At 32.9% G+C, this 21,451-nt stretch overlaps 2 protein-coding genes across 9 annotated transcripts; one reads left to right on the forward strand and one right to left on the reverse strand.

Annotated features, from left to right (window-relative positions):
* Nucleotides 1-2,016: 2,016 nt before the first annotated feature.
* Nucleotides 2,017-8,762, forward strand: LOC106065445 (ankyrin repeat and SOCS box protein 13-like). Of its 3 annotated transcripts, none has more exons than XM_056028951.1 (5): nucleotides 2,017-2,038; nucleotides 4,361-4,960; nucleotides 5,746-6,048; nucleotides 6,216-6,360; nucleotides 7,488-8,762. In XM_056028951.1, the coding sequence occupies exons 2-5, from the start codon at nucleotides 4,409-4,411 to the stop codon at nucleotides 7,838-7,840; spliced, it is 1,353 nt and encodes a 450-aa protein (XP_055884926.1). In that variant the 5' UTR covers nucleotides 2,017-2,038; nucleotides 4,361-4,408; the 3' UTR covers nucleotides 7,841-8,762. The 3 variants fall into 3 exon arrangements, with proteins under 3 accessions (XP_055884926.1, XP_013079718.2, XP_055884925.1); XM_013224264.2 differs by lacking the exon at nucleotides 2,017-2,038 and adding an exon at nucleotides 2,935-3,289; XM_056028950.1 differs by lacking the exon at nucleotides 2,017-2,038 and adding an exon at nucleotides 3,316-3,522.
* A 953-nt stretch (nucleotides 8,763-9,715) lies between these two features.
* LOC106065443 (nuclear transcription factor Y subunit gamma-like) lies at nucleotides 9,716-18,754 on the reverse strand. 6 transcript variants are annotated; one of them, XM_056028952.1, is made up of 12 exons: nucleotides 17,994-18,494; nucleotides 16,981-17,090; nucleotides 16,660-16,806; nucleotides 16,459-16,530; nucleotides 15,783-15,896; nucleotides 15,492-15,587; nucleotides 14,136-14,261; nucleotides 13,507-13,600; nucleotides 13,052-13,086; nucleotides 12,635-12,826; nucleotides 12,071-12,190; nucleotides 9,716-11,334 (listed from the first exon to the last, which is right to left on the reverse strand). In XM_056028952.1, exons 3-12 carry the CDS (start codon nucleotides 16,774-16,776, stop codon nucleotides 11,251-11,253), a joined length of 1,050 nt encoding a protein of 349 aa, XP_055884927.1. In that variant the 5' UTR covers nucleotides 16,777-16,806; nucleotides 16,981-17,090; nucleotides 17,994-18,494; the 3' UTR covers nucleotides 9,716-11,250. The 6 variants fall into 6 exon arrangements, with proteins under 6 accessions (XP_055884927.1, XP_013079712.1, XP_055884928.1 ...); XM_013224258.2 differs by lacking the exons at nucleotides 16,981-17,090; nucleotides 17,994-18,494 and adding an exon at nucleotides 18,655-18,754; XM_056028953.1 differs by lacking the exon at nucleotides 16,981-17,090.
* Nucleotides 18,755-21,451: the final 2,697 nt, after the last annotated feature.

The raw sequence follows: 21,451 nt of genomic DNA on the forward strand, positions 1-21,451 counted from the left end.
AAAAGAATAATGTCAGTAAAATCATTTTGGTGTGAACATAATGAATAGCAGTGTAGTGAATAGACATGTATAACAAGAAAAATAAATAAGAACAGATTGGACTATTATGTAAACGTACACGTATCTGTAAATCTAGTTAAGTTCGTGTAATTGAGGACTAAAGTGATTAACGAAGCCTTGTTACATGCGGGAGGTGTTGAGATATTTATATACGGTGTTCTGTTGAGGATTGCCCTAGGTAAGGCAATATATGTAGTAGGTCACAGCTGGGGCTGCGTAGCCACGGAAATACTGTATTCCTAATTAGGCCTACTCTTCGGACTCGAAGACAAGCCTTATTATTATAATACTAGTCTACCGGCGGCGTAGCATACGCCGCTATTTTGCAGGGCCGGCCTTAGGCCACTGCAACCTTTGCGACCGCAGTGGGCCCTGTACTTTCATGGGACCCGCGCTAATTCAAGGTGTAGGCCTATAAATTATTAAATTAAACCATTTTATAACTTAAAACAGATATCCCGCGCCCTCCTGTCGATTTACCTTCAATGAAGTGCAGTAGGGAATCGTTTCATCTCGTTTGTCGTTAGAAAGGCTTTTATCCAACAACCAGGCCTGGACATTGGGATTCTTCATCCCAAAACCCTGTCTGAGGACTCCCAGCGGTAGACGGCCATATCGGTTGACTGGGCCAGACCGGGCCGTGCCGCGTACACAGCGCTCTGTAACCGCCACTATTCCGTGCTAGGGTCACCAATCCAGGCTCCTGGTTCTGATGACGACCCCCTTTGTGGAACGGCGTGGCGGACTTTTGGACTGCGGTGCAGGTTACTTGTTCTTGTTCCATCCCCACCCCGAGTGAGATAAAAAAAAAAAAAAAGCTCACCCAGGGAGACCTGCTAGAAGGCCTGGTTCGCTACTCGTACTTAGCCTGTCTAGTTCCACTACTAGACATTTCCACAGGAGGCGCCACGCTGAGGCGACGGGTAACTGGAAATACCTGAAGCTCCTGGAAATCTCCCTAAATTACAAAATATACGAAAAAGTCCTTAAAATATACGGAAATATATACACAAAAATGGTCAATTTGGGGTGTCATTCAATATGGAAAACCCCAATCCAAAGCGCGATAAATAAAAACGGCATTATGCATTAGCCGTAATTATGGAATCTGGTGAAAGAAGCTTCTCGCGCCTCAAACTAATGAAAAATTACTTGAGGTCAACAATTCTCAAATATAGATTGAAACATTTGGTAATTATTGTTATTGAGCGTGATCTATGTAGGAAACAGAATTATTATGAGTACTTTAGTACACGCAAGGCTCGTAAAGTAATTCTGTACGTAGTAAAGAATGAATAAAATTCATAGACGAATATATTTTCTAATACAACTCTTATAAAATTTCACTTATTATCCGCTTCCTTACCCAAACTTTGCCTCGCGAAATCCGTTTCGCATAGGGCCCCACAATGCTTAAGTCCGTTCTGCTATTTAGTGACGGGTGAACATACATAATAGATTACTTGTTCTGTTTCCATGACTTCTTGGTCACAATGGTTAAGTCCGGTGCCTCTATTTAGTGTTTGTAAAATACTTGTTTGTAAAATGTTTTACATGTTTCGGATGTTCCTTCAGAATTGAAGATAGTTTACTTCCTAGTCCAAACCTCCCGCAGGACGAAGGGGGGTGGGAGCGGGCAGTGGTTTGATAAATCCAAACGACAGTCCAGCGCGCAAACCGCACGACCAGGCAGCCATCCGTAGTGACGGGTGAATATTACTTGTTCTCCCCCCCCCCCCTTTCTTGTTTTTTTCGTGGGGGTAACTCTATCCGCAGAAATAAAAGAGTGATCTTTCCTTTACTTCTTCTTCTTATCGTCCAAACTCTTGAGCCATGAAGAGAATTATATATATAGATATATGTATATATTTTATAGGTCTGTGATCTAGATCCAATAAATGTATTTTTATTGGATCGTACTGGCCGGAAATGCGTTATATATATATTGCCTAAAAATAGCGACATAAATAATAACCCAGTAACAATAACTCTCATTTTTCTTTTGTAATAATAGAATAGATAATCTAGAATCTATCTATAATAATCTATATTAATATTGTATTTATAGATCTAGATTCTAGATCTATAACTATAATGATAATCTATATACTATATTATAATTTATGTTATTTATTATGGATAGATCTAGTATAGACAATAGATCTAAAATCTAGAGTTCTAGATGTCTAGATATAGAATAATCTAGATTGATATTTATAAAAGTTATTAAATATTTTTGAGAATCTGATATTTTTATATTATAATATTATTATTACTTTTTAAAACTTTTTAATTAACTTTAAATTAAATTAAATTAATACTAAAATTTAGTAAAATAGATTACTTAGAGTAGAGTTAGAGAATAGTGATCTTCTGTCTGGCTCTGGATTTATCACTTATTAGATGACTAGATTACTAGATCTACGTAACATTTGTAACATTACTAGATCTAGTACAATACTAGACTCTAGATGATAGATCTACATCTAGATCTAGATCTCGTTACGAATCTAGATGTAGTATTATATTTTTATGGCTTATGGGTATAGTCTAGATCTAGAGAATCTAGTTAGTCAAGTTAGGCAGCGGCAGGGTTAATAATTATTAAATAGACATTTGAATATTATTATTAGATGATTATATCTAATCTAATTAGATCTAGAATCTAGTTAAATTAGTAAATTACTAGTACTGGCTGATCTAGGATGCCCAAAATCATTGAGAATTCAGAATGGGAATCTGGATCTCTAGACTCTAGATCTAGATTCTACTATCAAGAATCAAGTCTATTAGTTTAGTATACTAAAAAAATACTAATATTAGTATTACTAGACTAGAATACTATTAACTATTATTAGAATTAATTTAGAATACTAGACTAGATTCTAGATCTATTATTAGTATTATGTCTATGATATTGATATAGAATCATAGATCTAGACTCTACAAGGCCTAAGGCCATATCTATATTATATATATATAGATATAGATCTATATTATAATCATAGACATAGTCCAATCAGTCCAATCTAGATATAGAGTTTAAATCATCTGATCATTTAATTTCATTAGATCTAGATATAGTTAAAATCTCAAAATTATATTATTTTCAAGTAGAATAATATCATAAAATATACAGACATAAACATCAGAAAATTTAAGATTTAGATCTAGATCTAATTACTTTGATGGCATTGTGTTCATGAAGACCTTAACTTTTTGATATCAGGCATGTTTTTGATAAGCTCAATTCTACTTTGTGGTTGCCTATTTCTAGATTTATACTTTATTTGCAACAAAATAAACAAATTCTGCTTCTCTTAAATAGGTTGTATAAAACAGAAGTAACATAATGATAGCTTGTTTTGAAATATTAAAGTTCTTTTTAGACAGACTTGACCAGAAATTGTTTAATGGTTGATCTTTGTATCTTTGTAAACTTTGTTTCAAATCAGAATCTAGGTTAGTTTAAAGTTCTTAATGATGTTGTTAAATAATTTAGTTGTTGTTGTTTTTTACAGAGAAGAGCTAATAAAGTTAATATTTGTTTTCTTTATACTTAGAAATAATTTAAATTAGTTAATTGTTTGTGGAACACCTATTCAAGCCTCACGGAACCCTTGAGTTCTGCAGAACACAGTGTGGGAGACACTGAAATATTATATTGATATATAAGATGACCAGGGGCTATCTAGCCATACTATCTAGCCAAACTGAGGAGCTGTTGAGGAGGCTGCTAGGATTAACTGTGGATTACTGTACTAGCCGTGTCAAAGCTGATCTGCAAATTACCTGTTGTAGGAGTTTAAAATGTTGTAGTTGCAATATATTTGGACTATTAATACATATCTTATTGTTCCTGGCAGCATGTTATAGACTATTCTATCTACAAAAAGAAATGAGGCTGAAATAAAGAGATACTAGTTTCTGTTGAAGACTTTGAGAAATTTATCTCATGCAGACAAGCAAAAATGCCAAATTATATTTCTTTTCACAGCATTTCAATAAAGATTCAATTAATAATTAGGATTATTTTTTTAAAAAGTAAATAATTCAGCAGAAAACATTTATAATGTTTAAATAATGTAAATGAGACATTGACAAGACCTTTACCATTGCTACATCAATTTACTGTGTTATTGAAAACAACAGCTATTGTATCATCATTACTATTTTTAATTTATCATACTTTCAGTAGTTTCTTGTTTCTCACTTAAATAGTTTTATTTGTGACATGGTAACAACATTTTCCTGTTTGGAAGAACTAAGTAATAAAAGCCTATTCATTTTATCTTTACAGGACCACTATACTTTGACACCAGACTAAGCTGACAATATTCATCAACTAATGGCACATTTTGAAAACTCATCTTTCCAAACTGATCCACTGAGAAGTTTCTTTGATCACAAAGAGAATAAAGAAGTGCTTAATGATATGCATGAGTCCAAAGATGGTCAAAATCCAGATTCTGTACAAAATAAAGTTGTACATAGAGAAGAAAAGAACTTGCTAAGTGAAATGAATGATTCAACGAATAGTAGAAGTCTATTGTTAAATGCTGTACAAAATAATGATGTTGAAACAGTCAAGGATTTGCTGTTAATTAAAAAAGTCAATCCCAATTTCAACCTTCAGATGATAAGTCCAATCTGCCAGGCGGCTGCATTAGGGAATATTCAGATTTTGAACCTCTTACTTGATGCTGGCGCAGACCCACGAACACAGAATACTAGCAACATGTCCTGGGAGAGACAACCCATACACATTGCTGCTTCAAAGGGGCACCTTGATGCCCTTAAGCTCTTTGTGGAAAGAGGAATAAAAATAAATCAGCAAGATAGTGACAAAAGAACACCACTTCACTGGGTCTCTATGTATGGCCATGTACATATGATCAAGGTATTGATTGTTCAGTATCGACATATTGAAATTAATATTAAAGTAGCTACATGATATATTGGCTGCTATAGAACATCAGTGTTACATAAATCTAGGGTTGAATACTAAAATGAACATACACCAGGGGAATGACACTATATATGTTCTCAACATTGACATGTATAAATATCTAGCCTGTCCAAAAATTGAAATTTTTAATGCTCAAATCTTCATTCCTTAAATAAAAAAGAAATACTGTTTCCATTTTATAATATAGAATTTTGTTAAATCATAGTGATTAAGGATTCAAATCAAATTTTTTTTTCCAATGCTAATTTTACTTTGACAACCATTCTTAAATTTGGAAATGCTTTTTCCTTGTTATGTTTAACATTTTTTGTCATTCTGTCTGTCTGGTACAATTTGTGTAAATAAATAATTAGTTAATCAATGAGTGGCAATTAATAAATAATACATTTTTTTAACTAGAAAAAGGGAGCTTCATCATGCAGTATTGGTAAATATATGGCCGTATTGACATATATATATATATATATGGCAGTGATTTTGAGGTTCTTTCCCTTATGATTTGTTTTGAAAAAAATGTTTTTTAATTAAATATTTTGCTTGTTTAATTGTGCGGTAGCAATTGGGGCAATGTTTTAAAGAATTAATTAATTTAATACAATTTAATCTTATACAATTGAGTATGTCTACTTGTAGAGATAAACAAAAAAAAAGTTAAGATTTAGCTTTCTAAAGTTTTAAAGATTAAATTAAATGGCAGCTGTTATACATTGTTGCAGTGGATGATAGATGCGGGTGCCTTAGTGAATGCATCCCAGGCTGATAAGTTTACACCTTTACATGTTGCCACTTGCTTAAATCATGTGGAAGTCTGCAAGCAGCTGTTAGCGGAGGGAGCAGACATGTCAATGCTGGATTATGCAGGCTGGACACCTCTTCACACTGCTGTCTGCTTTGGGTACACTGATTTAGTTCAACTGTATCTAGACAGGGGAGCTAACCCATGTGCCATCACTGTATGTGCTTTGCAAGAGAACACATTGCATATAGCATGCAGCAAAGGCAATGTCAGTCTTATCAAAGTGAGTCTCAGTAGTTTATCTTTGCTATTTAGTTTGAATTAAGTATTTTGTATAAGATTTTATTTTTTTATTCATGTAAATTACTTCCCAAAAATGGAAAAGTTTATTTTAGCAAATCAAATGCACACATAAACCTTTAGTCATCACAATGATCTTTAACTTTTCAGCTGCTGCTACTGCATGGTGTTCCTTTAGAAAGTGTTGATAGTTCTGGTGAGACTCCACTTCACACAGCTGTGTTTTATAACCGCATTGAAGCTATTTATTACCTGATCAAGTCAGGAGCAAATGTGAATGCCATAGATTTTCTTGGTAAGGTTCATTGATATTTTTCTTACATATTGACTACAGTATAATGTTCAGTATTGGTATGTAACAAAGTCTACTTGTTGAAATAAGACATGTAACTAAACCTTTGTGTAGTAAACAAAAGACTTATGTTGGTCAGCAGTAAATTATTGATTGTTATTATAAGTTAATTGTTTAAGTTTTCCAGTTATTCTGAATTGTATCATCATTCCTGGTTAATGTATTGAATGGACAATGGCAACTGCAATTTTCTTATTATGGATATATCTTATACTAAACGAAACAGTGCCATATTTGAAAAGGCCATTTTTGAGTCCATATATTATATGTCAGTGCTAAATATTTCTTAGGGGCCCTGTACTATAGCTTGTGTTGCCTATAGGTAAATCTGGCACTAAACATAGCATTACCATTTTTTTAATTAGCTCATACAAAAATTATTTAACACTTGGAGAAAGAATAATTTATATTACAAAGAATTTCTGAACATTTCAATTTTTGATGAAGCTAATTACTGGTGAAACTATTGCTCTATTTTCATGTCAGATTTACCTGATAAGATATACATTTTGTAGATAAGGGATATAGCAGTATCATAATGTCAAAAGATAAATCTTTAAAATGTCAAAATTAAAAACAAACAACTTTGGTAGGACTTTCAAAAGCAGATCACCTAACCTTCAGAGCTTTGTTTTGTTTTAGATTTTAAACAGCTTGAAGTAATAATGAAAAATACACACCATCCAAAACTTTAAAAAACAAGGGGGGGGGGGGACATCTGTAAAATAACTGTAATTATTAAAATATTTTTTTCCCCCATTCATTTGTTTTAGCATTTTAAACTTAAAAGAAAAATTAGAATTTAGTGCTAATTTTTAAAGGAGTGTTTTGGTAATAAATAAATCCTTTTGTGGGAATCACAACCATTAAAAGTTGGGAGGAAAAAAAAGGTCACCATCATAAGAAACATTGAGTGAAAGTAAACCTAGTGCTAGTCTTTTGTAATGAGAAACTTATTGTATTTAATGTCAGTAGAAACATTTTCACCCCTAACAAATACTGCAATATTTTCTTTTATATTGAGGTTAGAAATATTTGTTAATAATTATGTTCTTTCTATCTTGTTTCAGGAAGGTCTCCTGTTGATCTAGCTGCTGCAAGTTGGTCAGAGGAGGCAGTACAAATGTTAATCATGACCGGGGGCAGAGTCACATCTAAGACACCCTTCATGAAGGGTAGATGTCTCGAGGCTGAAACACAGCCTCAATCGCTCAAAGTACTTAGTTTTCTATGTATACGCCAAGCATTGGCTCCCAACCTGCAAGAGAATGCCAGACATTTGCCCCTGCCACAGCCTCTGATAACTGCTCTAAGAATGGATGACTTTGAATTGAACATGGATGATATAGACCTGAAAGTAGATGTAATTGCAAAGGACAACATAGAAGATTTTTTTTGTTTGTTCAATTTTCATGGCTCCTGACTATATGCTAATAATGTAAATGTGCACAGCTTGGTTAGTGAATGATTGGATTGAATATTGTGACTTGATTGGTTAATAAATGATTGGAGTGAATATTGTGAATTGATTGGTTGGTGAATGATAGAAGTGAATATCGTAACTTCTTTAGTTAGTGAATGATTGGATTGATTATTGTGACTATATAGTGACTATTGTGAGCAAATTGATTGAATATTCTGACTTTTAGTGAATTGAATGTTGTGAGCAGAACTAATGGAATGTTTTGTTCTTCTAATAATGTAAATATGTAGATTGAATCTCTGTTATTTATTATCTGAAATAAACAGTCTCAATCTGATTGAGCATTACTATCACTTCATGCAAAGTCAATCAACCATTTATTACTGATTTCAAAAATACAAATTATGCTCACCAAATCTCTTGAGATGGTAATTTAAATTCATGTGGCAAATAATAAATTGAAGCTTTCTAAAATGTTTATTGTTCAGGCAACTTCAGGATGATTGACACTAACATTGAAAACTTTGTAATTAGTTAGGCCATCTCTTCAGTAAAACTTGTCATTAGAACTTTTTGTTTTTCACTGCTGTTTGAAAATGATAATTGTAAATTTGTTTGTTAATATTGATTTGAATCTTTTCTTTTTCATTTATACCAATAATTATAATGGAAAGATTTGAAGGATCAGGATCTAAGATACAGATCTATGATGTCATGTAGCAAGCAAAATATTAAAAATCCTTTTTTTAAAAAAAAAACAACAACAAAGCTTATCTCACCCTCTCCTCATGCAGCTGATGTAGCCAAAGGAACAGCAAGTGCCGATATAGTTTTAACTTGATCAGAGAAAGGGAGGTAGGAGAAATAGCATTTGTAAATATTGAAGGATTAAATTCCCTTGTAATTAATTACCAGTAATAAATTTAATAATTTCAAAAAAAAATTGATTATGTCTTGTGCAAGTTTAAACTTGATCTGAGAATGAATGTTGGAGAAATAACGTTTACAAACTTTATACCAGACAGACAGAGTGAATTGAGAAAAACTTTAAAAAAAACAACAACAATGCTTATATTACATATAATTGTACGGTATCAATTTGTTTGGATCAGTAATGTGATTAAAATTGTAATAGATCTAGACTAATAATAATAAATCTGTGCAATTAGAAATGTTTTTACCATTTGTTTTTGTTTAGCCCAATATCATGCTTTTAGCTATGCACTATGATCCTATCACTTATCTTGACCAGTTGGAGTTGGGAAAAAAAAAAAGGGGGGGGGGGCAATGTTACTGTGTTCACTCAGGGCTTACACCTATTCAAGGGAACTATTTTTTTCAACTTATACCACCACATCAAGTACAATTTCTTTCCCTTGAAATTGGGTTGTGTGAGAAATAATGTGTACAAAGTTTTTACCAGACAAAGTGAGTTGATATAAGCTTTGTAAAAAAAGCAAAACAGCTTAGGGGAAGTGGCTAGTGTGCATTAAGACTCACTTGTTTAAAAGCTAACTGTGTTACACATGAAGAAACACTAGCAGGTCCATTTGAAATTAATATTGTAATAACTAAAGGGAGGCAACTCAACAAGGTATCGAGGCATATTTACATGAGGACATCACATACATTTATAACAACAGCTGTCTTGAGCACAGCATCTTTATCAGCTCTGACTTGGGCGGAAATTGTTCTTTCTAATGTACATCCTTCCTAGTCAAACAGTGCACACCTTCTGCACTAGCTTGGATGGTGGTGTACATGGCAGGGTTAAATCAATATAATAAATAGCCACACGGCCCAGCAGTTTACCTAACAAGTGACCACATGGTAGCTATTATGATCATACTAAAAATAAGTAGAAAAAAAAAAGAGTGAATGTTGATAAAATCAATTTTAATAACAATAAGATAACATTATATAATAATATCATATCCTGACAGAATCTGCACACTATAATACTTCACACATTCATTGGTTAGAAAGGATAACATAAAGGATGATACTCAAGTGTTGTGAACAAATGAAGAAGATATTCATACATATATAGACAGAAACTATAAACCTGGTCACACATCAAACACAGTGCATAGCATTCAGGGCAGTAGAGACTTCAATAGATTTACCAAAACATTAACAAATTAAATAAGTAAGTTATATTTCAAATCTCTCTCTCTCACACACACACACACACAACAGAATTCTAGAACGCATTCAATTGAACAAAAATTAATTATATTAAAAAAATTTCAATCAGAAGTGTATATTTCTTATCAAATAGTATGACTGGTCAGTTATTTTGTCTGATAATGATAAAGTTAACTTACAATATTTACAAACAAAACTTGACCAGTGTCAAGTTAGGATTATTTTCTAAAGGTGCTGTTAGAAATCTCTGGTCAATGTTTTATGATTTTATTTTAAAGAAATTGTAAAGACATCTCCTGAGATGAAATCTCTGGACACCAAACAAATGCTGGAACATTAGTAATCTGTACAGGACAAGCAAATGACATCAATAAAGAAATGAACCTAAACACTTTTGAATTATAAATACTAGAAGCTAGATTAACTGATACAGGTTTTTGGAAATAAAGCTCAGAAACTAGTCTATGGTCAAGCAACCAGGAAGACAATCACCAAGAAAGACATTTCCCTTCAGATTGATGGGGGAAACAATGCCATGGCCTGAGACAGTGAAAACATGTTTATTTTATTTCTATTTCATGTCATCTTTATAGTGGCATATACTTCTGAGGACCAAATAAATGACATTATTAAACTAAATACACTAATCTACAAGACAGTCTGAGAATAGCTCAGTATGTGGTATTTTAAGGGATTAAAATATCAGATTCCATACTTTAAGATGGAAAAAAAAAGGGCGGGGGGAGAATTTGCAGGTAACTAACATTTTGAAACAGGTGTTTGTGACAAATAGTTTCCTAGTTTACAGAGGTAACAGAAGAGAAAAGTGATTGCACAATGTAATCTGTATGGGAAAAAATGAATTTGTCAAAAGACTTTTCTGGGATGAACACCAGAAGGCAAGAGAAGGAAGGGTCAAAGAAAAAAAAAGTGGCTAATAAATCGAACAGGTATAGCACAAGAAAAGAAATCAACACCCATCTGTAGCCACTTAGCATTGATAAGATGATTATATAATAATCTGATAAGAAAAGATCTAAAAGAGATTGTGCTGCACATTCAGAGCACTCTGAGTTGTTTTTTTTCTAAACTGAACAAATGCTAACTTAAATATGAAGAACAGTGTTTTGTTGTCATGTTTTTTTGTAAATACATTATGTAGCTTTGTCAAACATGACATTCAAACTGAAGTCATCCAATGCAAATATGATTTTTTTGGTACTCTAGGCCTTGCTGTACATATATAGCAGTAAAACTTCAGTCTAAGAATCAGTTCCAGTTTCTGATTGGTCATCAGAGTGAATATAAATCTGTTGCTGTCCTGCTTGTTGAAGCTGGTACATCTGCTGGGGGGAGAAAACAAAACAACTTTTAGCTTGCTCTTAATAGAATATTAAAGAGTTTCTCATAGTGTAACTAAAATTGTTACATGACTATTCCATAAGAGAATAGTTAATATATCTTTTATTTACATGTGTTTCACCCTTTTATTTAAATAATATCTTGTTTCCATTACTATATTTTAAGTTTTATTTTCAGTAAAATAAGCCTTTCATTTTGTTAGATATCATGGCTACTTGCTCTGAAAGCTGTACATTAAGATAACATTGTATTTTATTGAAGACTTCATTTTATTTCCATGACAAAATGGAAATAAATCAGAAACTCAACAGCTAATGTATTAATATTCTTTTTTTTTTAATGCTTTAGTAAATTATGTTATATTAACTTACACTAGTTAATAGCCTCCAAAATAACCCACTTAAAAACAAAAAGTATAAATATAGGCTCTATTTCTACTTCCTAACTATTTGTTAGAAAACATTGAAGAAATCAAAGGAATGGAGAAGAATACAAATTTAAATAAATAAATATAATGCTTTAAATAATTTATTGATAAGTTGATAAAAAGATATCAAACATCAATTGCCACTATGCTATGAAATTGCAAAACTAAAATGAGAAACATAAATAGTTATTTTAAACAATCTAAAAATAAACTCATCCAGATATGTGCAACTGAAGTGAAATGCACAAGTATCTGACAATGTAATAGTTTGTTTGAAAGAATTATATGCCTACCTGAGCTTGTGTGAACTGCAGGTTTGGGTCCTGCTGTGTTTGTACAACTATTTGTTGACCAGCTAATTTGTTTTGTAACTGTAACTGAATGCTCTGTAACTGTTGGGCTGTTAGCTGGAGCTGTGAACGGAAAAATAAATAGAAATACTATGTAAATACCAGAGAGAATTATTTCAAGTAATAATCATCATTAGCTATGACTCATGTGTAGACTCTAGTGAGATATCAGAAATCTAACTTTTGTGGACATGTACGTCTAAGGCCTGGAGAAAATGCCTACATTTTATAGAAAGATCATAACAATTCAGGGTAATGCTTCTATAGGTGCTGAAAACACCAACTATGACATGGTGGAAATAATCTTTAATTGTACTCAAAAGCTGGTTGAAATATGCTAAAATTTGTTGAATTTATTTATCTGTTGGGACCTATACACTTAAGCAATACAAATTAAAAAAAATAGTTTCCAAGCTTGTCCACCTTTTATTTTTCAATACTGGTCAAAATACTATATAAATATTGAGACCTCTGGAAAAATCTTAAGGAACTCATGAGGCAACTTACAGGAATACTTTCTACTTGACCAGATGCATTGATAACTTGCTGGTATACTTGTGTTGTGGGCTGCTGCTGAGATTGGCTTTGTGTTTGAAGCTGGTTGTGTTGCTGCTGTAGCTGCTGCATGACTGTAGTTTGAATGGGGGAAACAACTTGCTGAGAAACTTGGGGAAGCTGGATGACTTGCGTTTGTGGATTCTGATGTGAGCAAAATAAGATCAAAAATATAATATATCTAGTCTATACTAAATGTTAATATATGTCTTTGCCATGTTTATATTTAATTTTGAATGTTTTTATTAACGAAGCTATTAACAAAATTGTATGGTAGTATAACTGTAGTAAAAAAAAATTCACCTAAGCAAAAGTTCACAAAGTTTTTCATTAACCTTAGCACTAGTTTAATGTAAGTGCAAAACTTACTTGTAACTGAAACTGCTGCTGGATGATCTGACCTCCTGTAACACAACCAAATAAAATTAGACTTAAAACTTAATAAGTAAACAATTACAAAACACATAACCAAATGTATTAACTAACTATCTTTAAATATCTCTTTAATTTCAATTTCATTCTTAAAAAAAAAAAAAAAAAAGCTTAACTAGAGTCTTAAAAAAAAAAAAAAGTGGAATATTCTAAAACAAGTTCAAAGACTAAATTAAAATCAAGGAACAAATGAGACACAGTCTGCATGGAGGTAGGAAAGATATTTGCACTATGTTATCACCATATAACATATTTAACTCATGGCTTTGCCGAATGAGTGGGAAAGAACATGTAAACAACAACAATGTAGTGTACAGCTTTAATCTTTAGACCAATAAAGACAATATCTTATACATGACTGTGTATGTACCTAAAAACAAAAATAAATCTACCTTGTAACTGCACAGTTGTATTTTGGGCTGTGGGTGCAACTTGTTGGACAGATGTATGTTGGATCTGTTGTAGAGCTGAAGCTGCCTGAGTAACCTGGAAATACAAAAATGTGTTACTGAACTTAATCTTTTGTTTCATACATGAATTACAAGTTGTTGTCTTTCCCCACTTTGTCTTTGTTGTTTATGCCATAGTCAAATGTACAGATCAGCAACATGTACAATTGATGAAACAAATATACCAGTACCTAAACCTTATTTTTGGGGCACAGTGGCTGAGTGGTAAAGCAGTTGTCTACCAAACCAGGGGTCTCAGGTTCAAATCTCAGTGAAGACTGTGATTTTTTAGCCAATGGGCACCTGACATTGGTTGGGAAAGTTAAAGATGGTTGGTCATTGTGCTGGCCACATGATACTATAGTTAACTGGGCTACAGAAACATATGACCTTCACACCATCTTCTCCACTGATCACAAAGTCTGAAAGGGGAGCTTTACTTTAAAAAAAAATAATTTTACTATCATCTATATTAGAAACAAATACAACTGAAAATAAAAACTAATTTTGTTTTTAAAATCTTGAATTAAGAGAACTATAGTAATTTTATCTTTTTCTACCCTAACCCTAACCTGAGTTGCTTGCTGTGTTTGTTGCTGCGCTTGATTTTGTTGTGCCTGTTGAGATTGTTGCTGGGCCAATTGAAGATAATACTGAATCTGTTCAGGAAGTGAATTCCCTGTTCTTCCAAGTTCATCCTTTAACCAAAACACACAAATAAAATTGCATACAAAGCACATCAGATTTGTAATTACTTCCAACAAAACACACACATATAAACTTGCATACAAAGCACATCAGATTTGTAACTACTTCCAACAAAATACACACATATAAAATTGCATACAAAGCATGTCAGATTTGTAACCGTTCACTTCACATTAATATTTGTTTAAAATTCAAATGTTCAAGCTTTGCGATAGAAAATGTATTTGGTAGTTATTTCTATGATTAACATCCTAATTTTTTTTGCCTGATGTGTTGGTTTAAAATTATTTCATCTATAGAGTAGGGCATAAATTTAATGCAAAGTGTTGTAAACTAGACAACATTTTTTTTATATTAAAATGTACCATTCTGCTGGTAGACTACATGCTTTATTCTAAACTACACTTTGTATAGGTAGTTTACTTAAGCCCACAGCCAGTTAGATACCATCTGGTCAGAATCCATGAAACAGAATAAACCCCTTGTGCTTATCTGTCCTCAATCAAATGATTAAAAATATCAGCAAAAGACTTTCGTCCATCCTAGCAAAATCTTATCTTTATAATAGTAATTTTTTTTTTATGTTGGTGACCTGCTTTGCGCAAAAAATTAAGATTATCTCTTTGTATATGTCTATCAGAAGACAGTCAAGTTGACACAAGTCAAGTTGACACAAAAATGTCTTGTTGAAGGAAAAGCTTTTGAGACAAAACAAACAAAAGAAATCAACAACACTGATCTTTGATTCTAGCCAACCCTATTCACATCTACAAACATTCTCTTCAAAGAAAATTTTTGACATTACATACAAAAATGTACATAATTTCAGAATCTCTGAGCCTATAGTAAATAAGAAAAGAATAAACTTAGTGGCTATAAGCACAATTATTAAATATAAAATTTTATCTACAGTTTAAGAACATTTCAGAATGGAAAGGATAGAACTTAAAAAACTTTTAGTGACCTTGAAAGTGAACTAACAAAGAAGGGAAAAAAATAACTAAAAATAACATTCACTATTGGTAAAATACCCATGTACATTTAATATTTGGTTCCAATGTAATACAGAAAATACATTTTACATGCTCCACTATACCATTTTATATCCGAACATGTTAAGTAATTAAAACATTTTTTTTAAACAACAAAACAAAGCTACTAATTTTATTCAAGTAGCAACAATCAACAAAAAGGACAACATTATGTTGTACATAACTTACTTGACGTTTGTTAGGTTTAAGCTCTTCTCTTGGTACAATATCGATTAGGAAATCAAACTGGTCAAATTTAGATATTGCCATAGCTATATCATTACGCTGAGGATGAGATAATATTTATTTCAGATGTTTAGCAAAAACATGTCACCTGTCTTTTATTCTTGAAACAAAATGATGATTTGAAAAAAAAAAGTAAAAAATACATGATCAAGGTGCCATTGTGTAATATTGATGCTTATTTGTGTGTACATTTTCACATGAAATAACAGTACAGATCTATATAGAATTAAGAACCTGCAAAGTTCTTCTTTTATTATCTTCTGTGTGAATCCAAGCTCTTAAAGACAATTCACTAACAAATATTTCTGCAGCTTTAGCAAACAAAACTGGAGCTTCTGCACTGATCATCTGTAAGCAAGAACATAAATGGAATAGAAAATGTCAGAAATAAAATCTGCTATTATAACTTTGTGATATTAACTCAAACTTTATTGCATCAATATTTCCATTCTTCTAGTGTAAATCTAATCCAATAGAAGTAAATCTTGTTCTTGTCAAATATGACAGTAAAGGGAGAGAACTGTAAGGTACAAATATGAAATATATTCATCAAATGGCTTAATATGTATTGTTCCTTTTTTGTATCTTCTCAACCCTAGTTGTAATAGTTTTACTCTTGATTTTTTCTTTTCAATACAAAGAGCTTTATGGGAGATCACCCAAAAATTTGAATAAAAGCTAAATACATACAATCTGAACAGCCTTTTGGAAACTTATGGGTATTAAGAAAGTTGATAATGCAATTAAAAATTTAAATCAGATATTCATGGGACACAAAATCTGCCTCCACTACACTTTCTAAACTAATGTTCACAGAAACAGCTGAAGAATTTACCATCTGACCTTAATACTTCTAGGTCCTTAAATGAAAAAAAAAGTTAAAAAAAAGAATCTAGGTTTAGTTAGGTACCTTGACATCCTCATCAAGTTTCATAATTTTTTTAATTCTTGCCAAAGGTAACTCTTGAGTTTTGTAGTCTTGCTAGTAAAAGAACAAATAAAAGTAATTTAATTGTATTGCCTCAAATGGTTGAAATTGAATATTAGTAAAACAAGCCAAGTTCATCTTGTAATTCATTTGACAAAAATGAAAAAAAAAAATTAATCTTACAGAACTTAAATGTTTGATATTGTCCATTACGTTGGGCCAAAAATTAGCAAGCATATTTTGAGCCTGATCAGAGATGCCACTCTGATTTTGTAGACCGAAGTTAGGATCACCTGACATTTTACTGCTAGATTTGACTATCTGAAAATGCTAGAATAAAATGAATTAAAAGTTTCAGTATTTAGTTAGAGGTGAAATAAATAAGTTTGGTGCATGTCACAAGTTTCAGATATAATTAAAAGGCAACTTAATTTACCTAGAGTACCTCCATCTCTCTCTCTCTATATATATATATATTTATATATGATGTACAATATTAATTACTATCAAATCTTCTTCGTTCTCATTATGTTGGAGGGTTCAGATGACTAGACCAATAACTCAGATGAACAGCGCAGTGGTTTTCAGATCAGGTAGTATTGCATAAAATTTAGCTTTTTTTTTTGTAGGGGTATTTTGGGGCAGTTTTGAAAGACATTTATCATAATAACAATATATTTTATACTAATGAGGGACAAATATGCCCATATAGACATTTAAAAGATTACAGTCATTCAGTTAAATTATAAATGTGATTTTTTATGTTTAGCAGAGGCAAAATATTTAAATAATATATCTGAAATGAGTTTTTTAATTAATACATTCTGCATTAAGCTGAAAAAAAACTGAACTATAGGCTATAGCAGTGGCGTAGGTATGGTGAGGGATGCCCCACGCCCCCCCGACCCCAAATGAGTGTTTGATTTTTTTTTTTTTACATTAAATTTAAATATTATGCCATTATCTCATGTCATGATGTAGAATGTCAAAATGCACAGGCCCATACAGAGGCCAGGAGGCGTGGTGGCTGAGCCGTAAAGCGCTTGGCTTCTGAACTAGGTTTAGAGCTGATTTTTCATGTTGCTACATCACTCTAAGTCTAGAATCTATGTTATGTCATGAACTATAAAACTATATTATATATATAGACTATAGAGAGAGAATAGATCTCATATCTATTAAAATTAAAATATACATCATGGCTAGTCTAACTAGAGTCAAGTATTACACTTTATTACAGAATGATTAATCTTCATATTTACAATTAATCACTGATATGATTATTTTAATAAAATAATTTTTATATTAGATATATATAGTGAATAGTGACAATAGAAGACAATATCTAGTCCTTTTTTTTTTTTTTTGACTACCCTCTGTAGTCTGTAAGTTAGAAACTAAGAATGAGTATCTTATAACTTATAGATCTCTAAATCTAGGACTATAGCTGACAGCTGTCACTACTCAATCATTGAATCAGTGACTCAGTCTACTCTACACTCATCTACAATACCTACTACAGTATTATTATCTAGAGTTTCTAGATCAAGTATCTAGATTAGGTCCTATATATATAGTTTATAGTCTCCAAAATTTAGTAAAATAGTTAATCTATAACAATTAGCATAGATCTAGATCTATCTTTATCTAGATCTAGATCTATTATTAGTATTATCTAGTCTAGTGACTAGTCTAGTCGCGACTCAAGCCTTGAGTCTTGAGTCAGGACTAGCTAGTCTAGACTAGGTCTAGATTAGATAGATCTAGAGTCTAGATCTAAATCTAGTTTAAAGTTGTTGAGTTGATGTTGCGTTTGGGCTTGGGAAGAGATCTAAAGACAATCTGGAATTTTCTTTAGAATCTGGTTCTAGATTAGGTCTAGCTTAGATTTGTAAATTGACAATATTGAGGAAGAAAAATATGTGGCCAATAATTTGGATAGACTCTTAAATCTGGGTAAGACACAATCCAATCGTCGCGTTTGATAGTGCTTCTCTCCCACCAATGAAAACAAAGAATCACTTTCGCCAATCAAACTTCTTCATTAACTATAGGCTGGATAAGCTTAACTGGGCTAATTAATTGACAGTTGTTAATTTCATAAACTTTAAGGATTCAAACTCGATGTTCGGTATAATTTAATTAAACACACTATTTTCCAAATAAAAAGATACTTACAGATTGTTGCCAGCGATTACCCCAAAAGATGGCGACGATTTAAATAGGTCAATGGAATAAGGAACAAAATGTAGCGCAGATGCCAACTCGAATATTTCACTAACACTTTTATAAGGGAAAAAAAAAGAGGGGGGGGGCATTATTTTACCATGTACATGAATATCTATTGTTTCAGGTAGACCTAGATCTAAAAAAAAAGGTAAAATAAATAATATTAGATTGATTTAATGAGAATGATAGATCTAGTTACACGCAGTTACATCTTGATCAGTCGACGAGACCTCTTATAAAATAATTACAACAAAACTATTTATTTATGTTCCATAAATGAAAACAGAAATAGGCCTAATGTTCATTCACTATTAGTCCTACATTCAATGGAATTCTCTGATTGCGATCTGTATTTTTAGGTAAGGTGACAAGAAAGGCCCTATTTGGGAAGCCAAAGCGGGACACATGTCGATCAAGGTACGTAAACAGAACAAGCTTAGATTTTTTTAGCACTATGTCCAGAACTTTGACGTTAGTAGGCTACATTAGGCCTACATCACAATGTACACACACACAACTTTACACACAATGTACATACACAATAATTTAAATAATTGCAGGCTTTCTGAAACGTTTTCCAAGATAAATTATCTTCCTGTGGATGCATCTGAAAGCTTTAACCTGTCGAATAGGCCGATTTTCTTTTCCCTCTACAATACCCGGAACTCGTACAAGTTAACGATTGTAGCTGCTACATCATTTTTTTTTCTAACCTACCCACGTCATAGTTGCGTTTTCATACTTCTTTTCGTGCTTTCTGAACCAATCCGTCAATGGCAGATGATACTTCAAGAGCACTAACGTATTTCGTCCCTCGAGATACAGAACTTCTGCATGTCAAACTTTATGGTAGGCGAAAGTAACTTTAGCGACTGCGTATTGATGAATCATACCACTATTTCAATGTTGGAGAAGTAGGCTACCTTAATGGAGGCTTACTGGGAGCGACCAATTGAAAATTACGATCTGCATTCCTATGTTTGGTTGTATTTACATGTGCGACAGGAAACGGTCATTCTAGCATCGTGCTCTACTGTGGTTGTTGACTTTTCAGGCTGTCTTTATGAACATTTATTTATTTTTATTTATGGAAATGACGGAGAGCCTAGATAGAGAGGCACCCAAAATTGGCCTCCGCATAAACTTGCGAGTGGGATATACGGGAAAGGATGACCCCGTCAGACTTGGCGAGTCAAAGCTTGAAGAGTTGGACAAGTTCACATACCTTGGCAGCATCATAACAAACGATGAGGATGCCTACCATGACGTAGCGTGCCGAATAGGAAAGGCAGGGAGCATTTCGTAAAGGCTGCAGCCTATTTGGACAAGCCAAGCCATTGGACTTGAGACAAAAATACACCTTCTCAACACAATCGTCATCCCAACAGCAACATATGCATGTGAGACATGGAAGTCATCTGCCAAAATTGAGAAAACACTAAATGTGGCACAACAAGAAACGTCCGAGACGGATTTTGGGAGTCAGTTCTAAAGATCGGTTCTCAAACAAGGAAATCCTATGCCGAACTGGGAGTCGAACACTTAGTGAGATTGTGACAAAGCATCGCATGAAGTTTGCGGGACACGTTTTCCGACAAAATGAACTACGCACACCAAGAGTTGCGATAACATGGAGGGCAATACGAGGAAAGCGCAGACAGGGAGGTCCTCGTATAACTTGGCGACACACTTTCATGGATGACCTCAGAACAGTGGACACCAGGTGGGAGGAGGTTTCAAACATTGCCAGTGACAGATTTTTGTGGACGCAGCTTGCCACCATATGTGCCGAGCGACGCTCGAGGACATAAGTCTAAGTAAGTAGATTCTAAGTCTTTTTGAACGGGAACTTTTGTTTGTAAGTTCCTATGAACTTCAATATTTTGTGTACGACATACCTTACCCTGTCATCGACTTTGACAGAAAGGAAAACCAACCCAAGGCCAAGGAATACCGTATGCTGGAATTGAAGAACAGAATCAGCGAGAAACATGCAGAACGACACCACGTCAAAAGTCGAAAGAAAACGTGCGATGCTGCAAAGTCAAAGCAATACCCAAGTCTTTTACATAGAAGTTTGTGAAGCAAGGAACATGAAATAAGGACCAAAAAGAAAACGCCTAAAGGTGGTAACTTTATAGTTATTAGTTAAAAGATTAAGAAAGATTTTAACAATAAAAGCGTGCCATTGATCGACTTTTTTATGAAAGCGGATCATTGGCCGTCCCGCCCGGACATTTATGATGTCGATTGCGCAGCTGCCTGCTAAGCTTATGCCACATTAAATTTTGTATAGAAAGAGTAAACAGGAAAAAGAAGGGGAATGGACTATTTACAAGTGATTCGGAGACACAAAACAAGAAAAAGCATTAAAAAATACTTTTATTTAAAAAGCAAAGCTTAAATTAAGTGTAATTGTATCAATCAGTTTGAATCAGTCATATATGTATGAATAAACTAGACTATAGACTTATTAAATCAATGCGATAGAAATATTTTTACAAATCTAATATTAACTTTGTTTATCTGTCTTTCTATCAGTCTGTCTGGTAAAAAAGTGTGTACACGTTATTTCTCCCAAACACATTCTCGGATCAAGTTGAAACTCGCACAATTATTTATTGGCAAAGACAAGACATGAATCAATAAAAAAAGAGTAACCAATTAGACAATTAATTACTGGTAATTAATTATTTTGTTTAATACCAACAAGGGAAACTAATTTTCAGTATTCACAAATATGGCT

The sequence above is a fragment of the Biomphalaria glabrata genome, chromosome 5, assembly GCF_947242115.1.
Source record: "Biomphalaria glabrata chromosome 5, xgBioGlab47.1, whole genome shotgun sequence".
In the NCBI taxonomy this organism is placed as follows: Eukaryota; Metazoa; Mollusca; class Gastropoda; family Planorbidae; genus Biomphalaria; species Biomphalaria glabrata.